Raw genomic sequence first — 16,675 nt, 5'->3', positions numbered from 1 at the left:
TCTTTAGGATTTGTCACCAGGCAACTACATCAACTCAATTTACCAAATTGTTTATTAATGATGCTCTTAAGAATTAACTTGAGCGGGGAGTTCAAGTATAGCTTGAGTATAGCTCAGTGGTAGGTTGTGCGCTTAGCATGGACTAGGTCCTGGGGTCAATCTCTAGTACCTCCACTAAAAAATAAAAATAAATAAATAAACATAATTAGCTTCCCTGCACCCCTCCAAAAAAGAATTAACTTGGTAATGAAACCACAAATTTCCGAATTAAGTACTGACTGCCCTCTAGTGTTCACAGTAAGTTTCACTGATAAGCTGGATGTACTGTAAAGTACACTTCAGGGTTAAAAAAAAAAAAGTCCTAAAGAAGCCATTTAAGGTCATTAAAATCAGAGAAGAAATTCTGATTCAGCAAGGTTTCAATAGCAGTCTTGTCAAAGCAAGACAACAGCTATTAATCTGAGCTATCTGATTACTTGTACCAGTAGCCCAAGGAGTCTAATTTCAGTCCTCTCTGGTAATTGTGCAAGAGTAGAATTTAAACTTGGGTAACATTTTTACTACACTTCTTCAAGTTACAGTGGCATAAAAAGATTCAGACTCTTCCCTCTTCGGTGAAGAATCACAAAGTGCTTGAATCAAAATCTGCCTCCAGCATGCTGAGGTTAAACAAGGAAAACTGTCCCTGGTTCTTTTTTCCAGCTGATGTATATTTTAAGTAGGAAGTACTTCTCAGCTAGTCTTCCAAGTCTATAATATGTCTGTCTTTTTTTTTTTTTTAATGGTGGTATCGGGGATTGAACCCAGGACTTTGTACATGCTAAGCATGTGCTGTGCCATTGAGCTATGCCCACTTGCCTGTTTGTATTTTTTTTTGATTTTTATTTTGCAAGGGAAGGGGGTAAATTCAGTTTATTTATTTATTTTTTAAGTGGCGGTAGTGGAGATTGAACCCAGGACCTTGTCCATGCTAAGCATGTGCTCCACCACTGAGCTATACTCTCCTTCCTCATCATTTGTTTTTAATTGAATACCCTAGACTTTGAAACTACAGTCAATAGAAAAATAGAGTTCAACACACAGTGAATGACTTTTTAGTCAAGAAGGTAGATAACTAAATCTTTGTGTATCTAGATTTATATTCCCTTAACCATGTTGTTCAATACAGAATTTAAAACTTATTATTTTAACTTGCCAAATGGTTCTTTGTTTTATTTAAAGTAACTAACATTCTAGAGCAGCAGGTCTCAAAGTATGGTACAGGGACCACTGGGAATGCCTCATAGCAAGGTCAGAATTATTTTTATAATACAAAAACATTGTCTTCTCACTCTCATTAGCTCCAAACCGTATAGTCAATTCTCCAGAAACTACATGGTATGTAATAACAAAACAAACTGAATGCAGAAGCAGATATGGGAATCCAGCTGTCTTCTATTAAACCAGACATTAAAGAGATTTGCAAAAATGTAAAACAATGCCACTCTTCTTGTTAATTTTTTTTATTTTGGGAGATATTTTTCATAAAAAATTTTATTTATGTAGCATATAATGGGTTTATTAACTATTTTTAGATGAATTAATATTTTTAAAATGTCTCCATTTTAATTTGTAACATAGCAATATCAATAAATATAAGTCATACTAACAAAGCTCTCTGGGGCCCTCAATTATATTTAAGAGTATAAACGGATTCTGAGGCCAAAAGGTTTGAGAACCAATAAACTAGAGAGTTTGGCATATTAAACATGAAAAAAAAATCAATTTACTCTCAAAGCTTTAATGGAGGAAAGGGTAAAACACAAATATCATTTACTAAGAAAAGTGTAGGTGATACTCACCAAATGGATCTTCCATGCCACTACCAACTAGTTTAGGGAGATGGGATAGAGTTTCTAAAAAGAGAAAAAGATAAATGATATACTTAGAACTTAAAACCCATCACTGTTTATATTTCTTAAAAAATAAACCCAATTCAGTAATAGTGATTATAGTTTAAAATTGGAACATTATAGAAATTCACAACTTACTGAGAACACTGTCAACTAGGATTTATTTTAAGGAGGCTGAGATACAGATATATAATATAAAAATGGCATAAAACATTTAAGGCTAATTTTCATTTTAAATAGACATCATCCAAGTTCCTTTCCAGTCTCCATCTTGAATTTACTAGAGTGTAAGGCAAGTGGCAAATTTTAAATTTATTTTACTTTAGGGAGATGGAGGGAGGTAGAGAGGGAGGAGGAGAGAGAGGAGTGAAAAAGGCAAGTTTCTAATGCAAAAAAAAAAAATCCCCCAATAAACAAACAAAACCTACAGAAATTCATATAAACTCCTGGGAAAGGACACGAGGATATCAGAGAAGGAAGATGTGCTGTGCCTAATAAGGTCAGAAAGGAACTATGACCCAAGGGAGCTGTAAGACTTAGCCAACATGTATGGGCAGGGGCCAGGGGAGCGCAAATGTAACTGAATTCTGAGGAAGCTTGAACATAAGGACCAGGACATAAGGTCACTGGTCACTCTCCCAAGATACAGGATTTAACATCCTGGCAAAAACTTCAGAATATGATATGAACTTACCACTAAGATGGTTCCTAAAAGCTAGGAAAGTCATAGCCCATGATAAGTAAAGTAGCAGTGCCAAAACTGCTGTGAAAGTGATGCTGGGAAAAATGGACAGCTATATGTAAAAGAATGAAATTAGAACATTCTCTAACACTATACACAAAAATAAACTCAAAATGAATTACAGACCTACATGTAAGATCATACTATAAAACTCCCAGAGGAAAACATAGGCAGAACACTCTGACAAAAATTGCAGCAATATTTTTTTCAAACCAGCTTCTAGAGTAAAGGAAATAAAAGCAAAAATAAACAAATGGGACCTAATCAAACTACAAGCCTTTGCAGAGCAAAGGAAACAATAAACAAAATGAAAAGACAACGTACATAATGGGAGAAAATACTTGCAAATTACATGACTGACAGGGCTTAATTTCCAGAATATACAAACAGCTCATACAACTCAGTAACAAAAAACCAAAACCCAACTGAAAAAAGGGCAGAAGACCTAAACAGACATTTCTCCAAAGAATACATACAGATGGCCAATAGGCACATGAAAAAAATGCTCAACAGTGCTAATTATTAGACAAATGTAAATCAAAACTACAGTGAATTATCACCTCACACCAGTCAGAATGGCAATCATTAAAAAGCCCACAAAAAATAAATGCTGAAGAGGATGTGGAAAAAAGGGAACCCTCCAACACTGTTGGTGGGAATGTAACTTGGTGCAGTCACTATGGAAAACAGTATGGAGATTCCTTAAAAAACTAAAAATAGATTTACCCTATGATCCAGCAATCCCACTCCTAGGCATTTATTCAGAGGAAACTCTAATTTGAAAAGATACACGCACCTCAATGTTCACAGCAGCACCATCTACAATAGCCAGGACATGGAAGCAACCTAAATGTCCATCAACAGATGACTGGATAAAGAAGTTGTGGTATATTTATACAATGGGATACTACTCAGCCATAAAAAAGAATAAAATAATACCATTTGCAGCAACATGGATGGACCTGGAGATTCTAAGTGAAGTAAGCCAGAAAGAGAAAGAAAAATACCATATGATATCACTTACATGTGGAATCTTAAGAAAAGGACACAAATGAACTTATCTACAAAACAGAAACACACTCACTGACATAGAAAACTTATTGTCACCAAAGAGAAGAGTGGGCAATAAATTAGGAGTTTAGGATTTGCAGGTACAAACTATTATACACAAAACAGACAAATAACAGGGTCCTACTGTACTGTACGTGGAACTATATTCAATATCTTGTAATAACCTATAATGGAAAAGAATATATCATTATGCTGTACACCAGAAACTAATACAACATTGTAAATCAACTATACTTCAGTTAAAAAAACAAAACAAAACCAAAACTGTGACCCTCTCCTCCTAGTTAAACACAGCCCTTCTGTCACCACTAAGCAGCATGAATCAGCTTTAAAAGAGGTGTGGCTCAATGATAAGCAAAAGTACTCTCAGGAAATACCAGTTATAAAGGACAGATCTCAGCAAGGGCAATTCATCATCAGTAAGCATGACAAAGTCTATACCCAGAAAAATGTAGCCCTGTTTCTTCTTGGCATTATATACATCACAGTTTGAGAAAATCCCCCAGAACAAAACATGCTTTTAAAAGCTATAGTATGGGAGCGTATAGCTCAGCGGTAGAGCACCTGCCTAGCATGCCCGAGGACCTAGGTTCAATCCCCAGAACCTCCATTAACAAAGGAAATAAACCTAATTACCTCCCCTGCCCCCATAAAAACTACAGTATTCAGTGATATAATGTATGAAATCTTTTTAAAAAATAATTTTGGCAGTAAACATTAGCTATGATGAGAATACTATTTTTAAAAATCTCCAAATATAGTTTTATCCCAAAACTAAAAATATAAAATGAAATTTATATTTGCTGTCAACTTTAGCTTTTAAAACAGTTACGTGATTAAGACACATGAAAAGATAAATGGCAATGATGAGGGAATTCACTGAAGAAATACAAATGTCTAATAAACATGAAAATATGTTCAACCTGATTACTAATAAGGAAAATGTGAACATACACTGAGTTTTGTTTTGGTTTTTCTTACCTATCAGAATGGCTAAAAATTTGAAGATTTAAAGTTTTCGGGAGAGAAGAAGGGGAAAAGTAAAGATATTGATCAAAAGGTATAAGATGAATAAGTTCTGGAGACCTAATGTACAGCATGATGACTACAGTTAATAATAACATTTTGAATACTTGAAATTTGCTGAGAGTAAATCTCAAGTGTTCTCAACACACACACGGTAATTGTGTGAGGTGATGGATATTAGCTTGATGGTGGTAATCGTTTCACAATGTATATGTACATCAAAATATTTCACTGTAAACCTTAAATGCATATAATTTTGTCAATCATATCTCAAGCCAGAAAAAAATAAAAATAAAATGTCCAGTATTGGTGGTATTCAATTAACGAATAATGCTATGTACAGAAAAGTATTCTCATACATTGAATAAACAGGTAATTTGATGTATCTTTTTGGAAAACATTTTGGCAGTACTAATCAAATTTGTAAACCTCTGACCCAGCAATTCTACTTCTAAAGTACAGATACACTAGACTCAACAGTATTTTTTATAATGGCAAAAATTGGGGATACCTGAATGTCCGTCAGCAAGAAAATGGTTAAAGTATGAAATCTTCATACATTGAATACTATGCAGACATTCAAAAGAGTTAAGGATGTCTATTATGCTCTGACATAAAGCGATATACTCAACATTTTGTTGAATGAAAAGAAGAAACAAGTTGCAGAAGGAAAGGTAGGATTATAAGAGTACTCACCAAGAGGGTTAATTAGTGGTTAACTCTCTGTGGAAGTTTGGCGGGGACAAGAGTGAGAGTAAAATAGAGACAGTAAGGTGATGATAAGGACTTTGGCTTTTTATTTTATGTACTTATATACTACCTGCATTTTTTATTGTATATTTCCTTTACAATTAAAAATCATTTTTAAGATTCGCAGACCAGAATTAATCATCTTATTTCTTCTCCCGGAATACTTGAGACTAAAGTTGGGGTTCACGCAAGAAAAGTTTCTTTTTAATAGATGAAGTTTAGTTAAATATATCTATATAGTGTTAGAAATGAAGTAAAAATGATCAATTGAAAGAATGACTTAAATGGGTTAAAAAAATAGTTTCACGTATGTTGGATCATACGTGAATGAATATTTCCTCATGAAATAATATTTAGGATCACTATTTACAGGAATCTAATATGGCATAATTGATATTTAGGAGGTTAACGTGTTTAATCTTTTTGAAAAAGAAGTTGCTCAACAACTACTCCTTAATCTTTTCCTTTCTGATCTGCCCTCCAAAAGCCTTGACAACACTAAAATATTTAATTTACCAAATCCTATAAACCTTTTATTAAATAATCCTTAAATTAACATAAGCACCCTGAAGATACTTAAATGCTTGCTTTTCTAATTCACTCAAATGGTGTCTTTGCTCCAGAGAGTTAAAGAGCTTCTGATCTTTTACAAAATAAAACAAACGTAAGCACAAAGAGGAAATAGTTTAAAAAATAAGAAGAAATAAGCCAGACACAAAAGGACAAATACATGATTCTGCTTATATGAGGAACCTAGAATAGGCAAATTCAGAGAGACAGTAGAACAGAGGTTGCCAGGGGCTAAGTGGGGAGGACAACGTAGAATAGTTATTTAACGGGTACAGAGTTTGGGATGTTGAAAAAGTTTGGAAATGGATATTGGTGACGGCTGCACAGCATTGAGAATGTACTTAATACCACTGAATTGTACACTTAAAAACAGACTTCTCATTTATCTTACACCACAGTATACAAAGACATATTCATTTAACAGAATGGTCCTAGTGGTCTGTGGCTACAATGGAAGGATGAAACCCCTCTCTCATTATACAAAGATATCCCAGAAGCCAATCATCTCTTACCTAATTCTATGTAAGCATGTAGAATATATAAAAGGCTGTTTGTAAAATACCCAATCTTAATGGTATCACCACTAGGTAAGAAACACTGTCATTTTTTAATACTTCAACAAACATGCAATCACATCCTGAATCATAATGCTCTCTCTCAAATTTAATTCAGAGGAAGGAATAGGAGGCAGAGCTGGGTATGGGCAAGCAAAAGGAAGTGAAAAGTACTCTTCACACCTTCTAACTGATTCTATCCAGCTACTCTTTGGTATCTACAGGAAGTATTTTTAACAGGGATTTACCCACGAGGGAGAGGGGACACTATTATAGGCTATTCTCCCCCTTTCTACCTGTCACCCACCTGAGGAGGGGAAAAGTATTCCAGGGCTCCAATTTTTAACAATAAACAATCAATCCACCCAAAGAACAACCATTTCTATATTTTATTCTTATTTACCTTAGACTGGTAAATAAGAATAAAATATATCAACAATTATGTGAGAAAGATACTTTATTTTTTCTTATCCTTGATCCCTTATAAAGTGAAGATTTTTAATTTCTAATGACCTAGGTAAATATTAGTAGTGCAAGATATCTTCCAAAGTTTAATATCTTCACAAAACAATTAGTACTAGGAATAATTGGCAGCATTATGAAAAAAAATTAACTTAGAACATTTTTCCCATACATCAAAATTTATTTTTCCAAAAGTTAAAAAAGGAGAGAGAGAAATGGAAGTTCAGAAATCAATATTTGTTCTACCTATGGAGAAATAACTTTCTAAGGATGGAAGAAACACAAGAAACTGCAAAGGAAACAGTAAATAGCTATGGAATGAAATATTTAGATTCCTCTATAAAACAAAACTAAACTAAAAATGAGTATTACAGACTAGGGAAAATCTTTAAATAAACTTGAAAATAAATTAATACCTATAATAAAAGACTTACAAAAGTATCTTAAATTATAAAGACCTAATCAGATGAAAGAGCAAAACACAAGAACAGAATTTACAGTCATATGAAAAAATGTCTTTTTAAAAAACTAGATCAACAGCTTTATTGAAAGAGGAGAGCAGAGCCCCTCTCCCGCTATTGGTCCTGGCAGTGTTGGCCTCAGACTGAGCATCCAGGCATCTTGCAGCTTCAGAGCTTGACTTTCGTAATAATTAAAATGTTAAAGCAATTATGCATAATTTACAATTATTAAACTAGAAATATACATATTTAAAATACTAAAATCCATTATTAGTAAGACTGGTTGTCAATAAACAAATACCACAGAATATTGATGTTTGCAAACTATTTGGCAGTACAAATCAGGCATAAATATTCATACCTGCTAACCCAGTAATTTCATTTTTAAAAAGTTACATGTACAAAGACCTATGTGGCAGCATTATTTGTAATAGTTGAATAAATTGAAACTAACAACGTAGGAATCCTTAATTCAGTTTATTTTCATAAATAGGTACTATTTAGTGGGGAGAATAGAGGTAAATAAGCTACAGAGGGAAAAGTGCCCTGTAGAAATATGGACAAAGTGCTCTGGAATCACTCAAGGTAAGGATGAATCATTAACCTTTTATGCCAGTTTCTGACACTGTATTTCCAAACCAAGTACAAAGAAGAGAGTAAGCAGCTGGGTAGGGAGAATCAAGTATGCTGGTTATCAGCTAGATGGCTCCTGCAGGGTCAAGGTGGGCTAAGACAGTTCTACGTAAGAGATAAATTATGTTGCATTCCATCAGAATCAGTCAACCACAAAGGAAAAAAAAAATCAAGCAATGCACTTAAGTTCTGTAAGATATCATAACATTGTTATCTACCCTTAAACAAAATACAGTCAACATCTATTTCAAAAATACTGGAAATTTAGCTAACAAGTTTACATTTAAGAGAATGAAAAAGAATCTTTAACAAGGAAGGTTTTTTTTTTAAGTCAGATTTGATTCAAGATTAGATTTGATTTCGAATGTACACCTGAAAAAACACCCAGCAACATTATATACTACAAATAAATGTCTAAATTCAATGCACTGACTGTATACACCTTGAGAGGTTTCCCTTACCACTAAGTACTCAGGAACTGAAGGACACACTTTAAACCAGTGCTGGCTCCCTCATACAGCACTGATAATGGTACTACCCTATTTTTCTTTGTCAGGTATAATATCTTTTCTTAAATTTATTAAACATTAAACAGTTCACAAACACCTGTCACATACATTATCTCATCTGACACTTCTGAAGAAATGGTTACTATCCCTATTTTATAAATGAGGAAACTAAAGTGTAAAGAGGTTAGCTGACTTGGATATTCACAGCCAAGAAGCGATGGAGCTAGAACTAGAATCCAGCTTTTTACACTCCAAAGGTAGTAAATACATTACACTGAGTAAATACATCAGAACTGTCAAATTGTCAAAACAAATATCTGGTGCTTTAAACATAATAGAGAAGTGAAACTGAAAATCAAGCTTGAATCTGAAAGCTATATGGTTTCAACCATCTCGTCCCTAAAAAATCAGTCACTGAACACATTTCCTCTCCTAAAACTCCTTGGAATATCATAAAATCCTACACTTTGAGAAATCGACTAATTGAGACCCTTTTAGAGATGAGAAAATTGAAGCACAAGACTTGCGACTTGCTCTGAGCCTCCCACTGCAATACAGTGTGTCTTCTTCTAAGGACTGCATCAACAGTAGTATTCAAGAAATGTCTGAGAATGGAGAAGACAGAATGGATGGCCTATTGGGTGGTTTGTTTGATCTCAGTTGGGCCCAAACTGTGGTTTAGCTCCCTTTTGCTCATCTCTGGTTGGCTCCATTACCTTTTCCATGACTCCTATTTCAAACTTTAACACCCTCTGAAGTCCTCTAGCCCACCCTATCCTATTATTATTCTGCAGCTAACTTAACTTATTTCTTCAGAAAAATTAAAAAGAAGTCATTAGACATTAACAGACCCTATATAAGGTAGAAATTATGACTCTGAGCTTTGAAGCTGAAATATATCTGGGTTCCAGATCTCTTCAATTACTTTAAAGTGCCTCTGGGAAATTTAGTTAATTTCTCTGAGCCATACTTTCTTCAACTGTCAAATGGAAATGCCCACCCACTCTACAGAATTTTTGTAAAATTAAATGAAATAGCACACAGGAAAGTTCCTAGATCAGTGGCTGAGTGTAGAATAGGCAGTTAGTAACTCACTCCAATTTCAACTTCCACCTCCATCACTTCCAAACACATGTTCTCCTATTCTTTCTTTCTGTTTCCTTTTCAAGAGTCACCTCTTTAGGAGTTTTAGATTTTATTTCCTCCCAAACTTTCCTTATTATCTCCCTTTTCTTTTGTGCAGATTTTTAATATCTGCCTCTCTGATAGCTCCTTTTCCCTTACTTTCAAACATGTCAAATCTCTCCCATTCTTTAAAATCAAAACAAAACCCCCCAAAAGGCCCTCAATCCTGCCTTCTATTTAGCACTTACTCTAAATATGCTCCTGAACCCTCTAACCTACCCTGAAGATAGCAAGCAATTACCTGTCAAAACAGATCAGTTTATGTCAATTACCTGCTTAAAAACTTCTGATGGTTTAGCAATTCCCTAATCATAAAGCCTGAAGTCTTTAAGAAAGCATTCTAAATCCTTCTCAGCACAAGCCACCAATCTTTCCTTCCACCAGCCACTGTACTTTTCAACTACTCAGCCCCACTGGTCCAGAGATCCCTAAGTATTCCATAGCTTCCTAAAATGATATGCATATGTTTGCTTATGTGCAGTTTTCTGGGGTAAAAAATCTATTGCTATTCTCAAATTTTCTAGAGGGGGTACCTGAACCAAAAAATGTTAAAAACCAATTGCAATACCTTCTAACCATGCCAGACTCTTCACTCTTCCCCAGACACGTTCCCTATACTTTCACATCTCCATTCCTATGCTCAAATTGCTCCCTTTGGGTGAAATAACGTTTATAGTAACTGTTCTTATTCATCACTCAAGAATAAGCTCCAAAATCATGTCCTCCGTAATGCCTTCCTTTCACTGTCTACCAAAACAATCATTCAGTCCCTCACTTCTATTATAACACACCCCTATTTAACACTCACCACACTATTAGGTGGTGTAACATTGTAAGCTTTTCAAGGCGGAAGCTATATACCTTCACATCTTTGTCCTGCCAGAACATAACCCAGATTCTAGCACACAAAGAGCAAAACAAACAAACAAAAATCTGCTAAATAAAAGAACCATTCCGCATTTGTGTTCTGGTCTTCTCCACAACTGCCCCTGCCCATTTGTTACTTATTTACTCAATTAACAAACATTTAAAAAGTTCCAATGAAATACCTGATGCTGTGTGCTAAGCATAAGAATGCAGACTAGGACACAGTCCCTAACATTAAGACAGTTAACTGTGACAACACAGAATAGTCTTATTTGATAAGCGCTATTTAAAAAGTCTACATAAAGGGTTATGGTAGCCCATGTGAAGACGTGACTAACAGTCACAGAAGGTTTAACAATGAGACATCAGGGTGGGAAGGGACAGACTGGGAGTTCGAGATTTGTAGATACTGACAGATATATATAGAATAGATAGACAAGTTTATACTGTATAGCACAGAGAAATATATACAAGATCTTGTAGTAGCTCACGGCAAAAAAGAATATGAAAATGAATATATGTACATTCATGTATGACTGAAAAATTGTGCTGTACATCAGAAATTGACACATTGTAAACTGCCTATAACTCAATTAAAAAAAAAAACCAATGAGACATCAGACTCTCTCAGACCAGAGTCCATTCATTCTTTATTTTTAATTTTTTAAACATTTCTGTTGATTTATAATCATTTTACAATGTTGTATCAAATTCCAGTGTGTAGAGCACAATTTTTCAGTTATACATGATGTCTCTTTCTTTATAAACAACATTTCTTCCAAATGCTCCTTTTCCAGTTCTAACAGTTGTAACAGTAACTTACCACGGGAATGTGAAGGGTACAATGCAACCAAATTTTTATCCTACTAGCTTCTGGAAACAATTCCACAAGCTAAGTAGAACAGGAATCATTACACCCATGTTAAAGATGAGAAAACTAAAGTTCAAAGAGCTTACTGTTCAAGATTGCACAGTAAATAAGAGAGGATTTATTTAGTACTTATTAACAGTCTTACTCCTCCCTTTTACCTTCACCCCCACCTGCTGCCCCTATCAGTTTTGTTTTCACTGCTTTGTCTTCAGGGTCTACAAAAGTGCTTAAAACACAACAGGCTTTCAATAAATATTTGTTGATTGAATGAATGGCTGAATTGATTTTAAAATAGAGTAGACCAACGGCAAAAAACACAGAAAAAAAAGCCCCTTCCCACTATGATGACATGATAAAGGAGAGATTTATAACAGGCTTCTACTAGTTAGGAAGGCTAGACTAATTGTACTGATTCAATTCCATTGGCATGTAATGCATTTTACCTAAGAAGAATTTAACTGAGAGAGGTGAAGTAGGTTTATATTTCTGATGTCACATTCATGGCATGTACTGACAGAAATCCAAGGCTTAAACTGCAAGTATGAAACTGATCTGAAGTTTTTATTAAAAGTGAAAACTAAGAAAGCATTTTCTTAAGTCTTGACTCTTTGGCTAGAGAAGTATCTGAATTTCAGTTCTTTCTTCAATGTTAGTTTCCACAGCCAAAGCTGCTGTATATATGTCCTCCAACATATTTCTTAATATACCTTTAAGCAAAGATTAGTCAAAATCTTTTAGTAAGTAAAACTTTCAATAACCATTAGTTAAAACCACAGCCCAGTAACTCACTACCCTTCCACACCCAGGGCTCCATAAAACTGCCATTCTGCCTAGGGACAAGGTAATCACAGCATACAGTAAGACAACGTGACAGAACCAATGTTCAGTATGTCTTATGGTTCAGTACGACACTGTTTATGGTTCTCAAAACTTCAGATCCTTCCAGATTAGTCTGCTCGATGGAAAATATTTCCATTATTTAAATTTCAGCAAATCACAAGCTGTTGGTAGTGTTATGATAAATAATTGCACTAGGTGTGAGGTAATGGAAAGAGCATTGGATTTGGAATATGGTTTACTATTTCCTAACTAGGTTAACTGTGTGACCTCGGGCAAGTCACTTAACATTTCAGAGGCTGAAAATTTAATATTCATCTACTGTTAAAATGGGAGAACAATCATCTCACAGAATTGTAGTGAGAATTCAGTTACATAACGGATATGAGCTGTTTTTAAAAAATAACGCTGATAGTACTGTCATGTTTAAACAAATAAGTAACAGCCAACTTTTAGAGTAATCCTGTGGATGCTTCTTCAAAGCATGGCTAGAAAAACACAAACAATCCCCACTTCACTGATGGATTAGAAATTGAAGAACAACTGTATTAAAGACCTCCATCCCTGTATAATATTGCTAACAATCTGGGATTCTCAGTAAATCATTTCCATTATGATATCAAACAAAGTAATAAAGTACAAAGAACTTTGCTTACCTAACTTTAGTAACCTTCCCTGATTCATGTAAAGGGGTCTTGGTTGTCCTCAATTCAGAGACTTGAAAGACTAATCTATTTTTCAAAAGGAGTATCTGCAATGGCTTTTAAAAAGCTTTACCTAAAGCTGAACCTAGTAATGTAGTCTTCCAACGGGACATACATAAAGCTACTACTAGCAAAATATGATCACACAACTCAATGGTTGCAGTAAGAATCTACTGCCTCTCCTCCATCAACTGGCTTCACTTCTATTACTTCTGTTGCTGTCTAGAAGTCACTAGGTTTCTGGTTTCTCTATAAAGCAGATGCTTCTATTAATGGACATTTGCTTTCAACTTTTTGTCTTAAGCAGAAGAAATAAAAGGATTTTAGGGGGACAAGGGGGCGAGGAACTGTGCGGCTGGATGAAATACAGTCGTCTTTTTCTGCATGCAGTGAATGAAGAGACTGCTCGTTGCCCTATAAATAAATCACTTTCTCTCCGAGATTCTAGAGGTGTGTGAACTACCATTCTGCCCATCCGCATTGGTTCTTTTATACTCTGATCATAGCTGCGACCCATAGAGATATCGCAGCAAATTTGATCCCTTCCCGGTTTCCCGAGGAGGGGGTGCTCACTTCTTTCCCACAGGCCCAAGCCTCTAACCGAGAAAAATGCCTGGAGATTAGTGCATTGAAGCCACCCGGGGCTGACGTTTAAAAGTTGGACAATAACCTCGAGGTTTTCAACAGAAACTCCATCTGCCTCTGCTTAGCTCCGAAGCCTCAGGTCTGCCCAGGTGGGATGCAGAGGTATGAAGGACGGCAGGTTTGAAAAATGGACTTTGACCCGACCTGTTACCGTAACCGGATCCCCAGGGACCGGCCCCTTCAGGGTCTGGCCCGGCGGGCTCCCCCGAGGAGGCGACTCCACGCCCGGGCACAAAGGGGTGCAAAGCAGCCCAGACAAAAGGGCCCCGCCAAGTCGCGGGAGGCGGAGGGCGAGCCTGCGCGGGACGCGCCGCAGGCGGAGAAGCCACCGCGGACTGTTGTAGGAGGACGGGGGAGGAGGCGGCTGCTCGGCCCGCCCCGCCGTGGCCCGAAGCGACCACGGCCCGGCCGTTACCCAGGCCCGCACCGCGACCCCCTCGCGGAGCCAAGAGCGCGGCCCCAGCCTACGAGGCGCCCGCAGCCCGACCCCGCGCACTTCCCGCTCACTTTCCCTTGCTCGCCGAACTCACCAGGGCGCAGCCGCCGCCGCCTCCTCAGGGTCCACAGTAGTTTCCTCCGGAAATCCTACCTGGCCCGCCGGCCGCCGGGAGGCAGCCAGAGCCTTTGGCCCCCAGGAGGGGGGTATAGGGAGCGGGCCGGACAGTGAGGGGTAGGAAGTGCAGCCCCGGGGGCTCACGGGACTTGTAGTCTCCGGGAGGGGCCAGCTGGGTCGCGGGCCGGACAAAATGGCGGGAACCTCTATCCCCTAGCTCTCCGGGCGGTCTGCCGCACACGGCCTCTCTGAGCATGCGCCGCCCGCTGCCCGCGTCCTGCGTGTGAAGAACTTGGGCACCTTTCCTGGTAACGAGGAGGGCACAAAGGTCTTTGGACTTGGGAGGACAAAGTTCACTGCTGGGCTCCAGGGAGTGCCTGGAGGAGGGAGCTGATGCAAGTTTGCTCTTTTAGAAAGCTGTGTCCAGTTCCTGTCTGGCTAAATTTCAATTATACACCCAAAGAAGAAGAAGAAGAAAAAAACCCAAAACTACTGAGGGCTAATTTGAAGTGCAATAAACTTCGAAGCAAGTTACCCTTAATTTTGTGCATAAGGAAGAAACCCAGGAATCATTTTTATCATCTCTTTCAGCCCATTAAGCCCAGTCATTCTACATCCCGGTTCCTTACCAGTTTTTCTACTACCAGCACCTAGGTACCAGCACCATCACCTCTCCAAGTTTTTCTAGTTACAGGCCGCTAGGCAATCTCCCTCCAAACACCTTCCTTGCTGCTGCCAGAGGAGCTTTCTAAATGCCAAACCCGTTGTGTCACAACCCCAATTAGACCTAAATGTAAAACCTAAAGCTACAAAATTTATAGAGGAAAAAACACAGAAGAAAATTCATGTGACTTTCAAACACACTATTCATAAAGGAAAAAATTTGGTAAACGGCTTATCACCAAAATTAATTTTTTTTCCTCTTTCAAACGCTGTTTTGAAAATAAAAAGGCAAGCCACAGACCTGGATGAAATAGTAGCAAAACCTATATCCAACAAAGGACTAGTATCAAGAATACACAAAGAACTCTTTCAACTCAAGACAGTCCAGTTTGGAAAACAAAAATGATTTGAACAGAGACACTTTACCAAAGATGATAAGTGGATGGCAAATAAATACATAAAAGATGTTAAGGAAGTGCAAATTAAAACCACAATGGGATAACATTATGCACCCACTGGAATGGCTAACATTAAAAAGACTGGCAATATCAAGTGTTAGCAAGAATGTGGAGCAATGGGAACTCTCATTCACTGCTGGTGGGATTGTAAGATGATATAACCACGCTGGTAAACAGTTTGGCAGTTTCTCTAAAAATTAAATATACACCTACCATATGGCCCAACTATTACACTATAGGCGTTTAACCAAGATGAATGAAAGCATACATCCGCACAAAGACCTGATCATGAATGCTCATAGCAGCTTTATTTGTAATAGCCAAAGACTAGAAACAACTTGAATGTCCTTCAAAAGGTAAATGGATATTTATACAATGGAATACTCTTTGGTAATAAAAAGGAATAAGCTACAGATACATGCAACATGATGATGAATCTTAAAATAATTATGCTGAGTGAAAGAAGTCAGACTTTATCAAAGAGTATATCCTATATGATTCCATTTTTATAAAATTCTAGGGGCTGTTGTAACAAAAGCAGATCAAGTGGTTGTCTGGGGACCAAAGAGGCAGAGGCATGGCAGGGAGAGATCATAGAGGGGATGAGGAAACTTTTGGGGGTGACAGGTGTGTTAATTATCTGGACTTTGGTTATGGTTTCAAGGTTTTAAATAAATCAAAACTCATCAAATTGTACACTTTAAATATATTCTGTTTATTGTTTGCTGATTATACTCCACTAAACCTGAAAAATAATACAGTTAAAAATCTATTTTGTTGGGGAGGAGGGTATAGCTCAGTAGTAGTGTGTGTGCTTAGCATGCACGAGGTCCTGGATTCAATCCCCAGTACTTCCATTAAAAAAATTTTTAAAAAATCTGTTTTAAAAAAGGAAGCCAGTTTTTCAGTGGCTTCCCAGTACTCTAGGAAAAAAAGCAAAAATCACTGCCGTAGAAGCTCTAATTGTGGAGCTTCAATATCATCCATGGGGAAGGGGACTGATAGGGATGGCAACGGTGAAATCAGGTAACTACTAATGGTGGTAAAAGTAGTAGTAGTAGTAATAGTAGTAATAATAAAACTGCTACTTTTTCTTGAACACCTACCATGTACCAGGTATTTTACATATGTCTTAATTAGGATTCCTCCCAGAAAACAGAACTGAAGGCAACTACTAGTTGCAGGTAATTTACTTGGAACACGATCCCAGGGATTTAACATG

General features: G+C 37.0%; 1 protein-coding gene across 3 annotated transcripts in view; it reads right to left on the bottom strand.

The window, feature by feature from the left end:
- PHACTR4 (phosphatase and actin regulator 4) overlaps positions 1-14,511 on the bottom strand; it is a 75,169-nt gene extending 60,658 nt beyond the window's left edge. For all 3 annotated transcript variants that reach the window (XM_032495648.1, XM_032495646.1, XM_032495647.1), the window contains exons 1-2: positions 14,310-14,511; positions 1,842-1,895 (exon numbers count right to left, since the gene is read on the bottom strand). Coding sequence is in view for 2 of the 3 variants with exons in the window: in XM_032495646.1 (XP_032351537.1) it covers positions 1,842-1,857 (16 nt within the window). In the remaining variant the exon portion in view is untranslated. The remainder of the gene's footprint in view (positions 1-1,841; positions 1,896-14,309) is intronic.
- Positions 14,512-16,675: the final 2,164 nt, after the last annotated feature.

This window comes from Camelus ferus, chromosome 13, assembly GCF_009834535.1.
Source record: "Camelus ferus isolate YT-003-E chromosome 13, BCGSAC_Cfer_1.0, whole genome shotgun sequence".
NCBI classification, from domain to species: domain Eukaryota; kingdom Metazoa; phylum Chordata; class Mammalia; order Artiodactyla; family Camelidae; genus Camelus; species Camelus ferus.
Note: the sequence above shows the minus strand (reverse complement) of the source record. Positions and strands in the feature narration are given on the sequence as shown.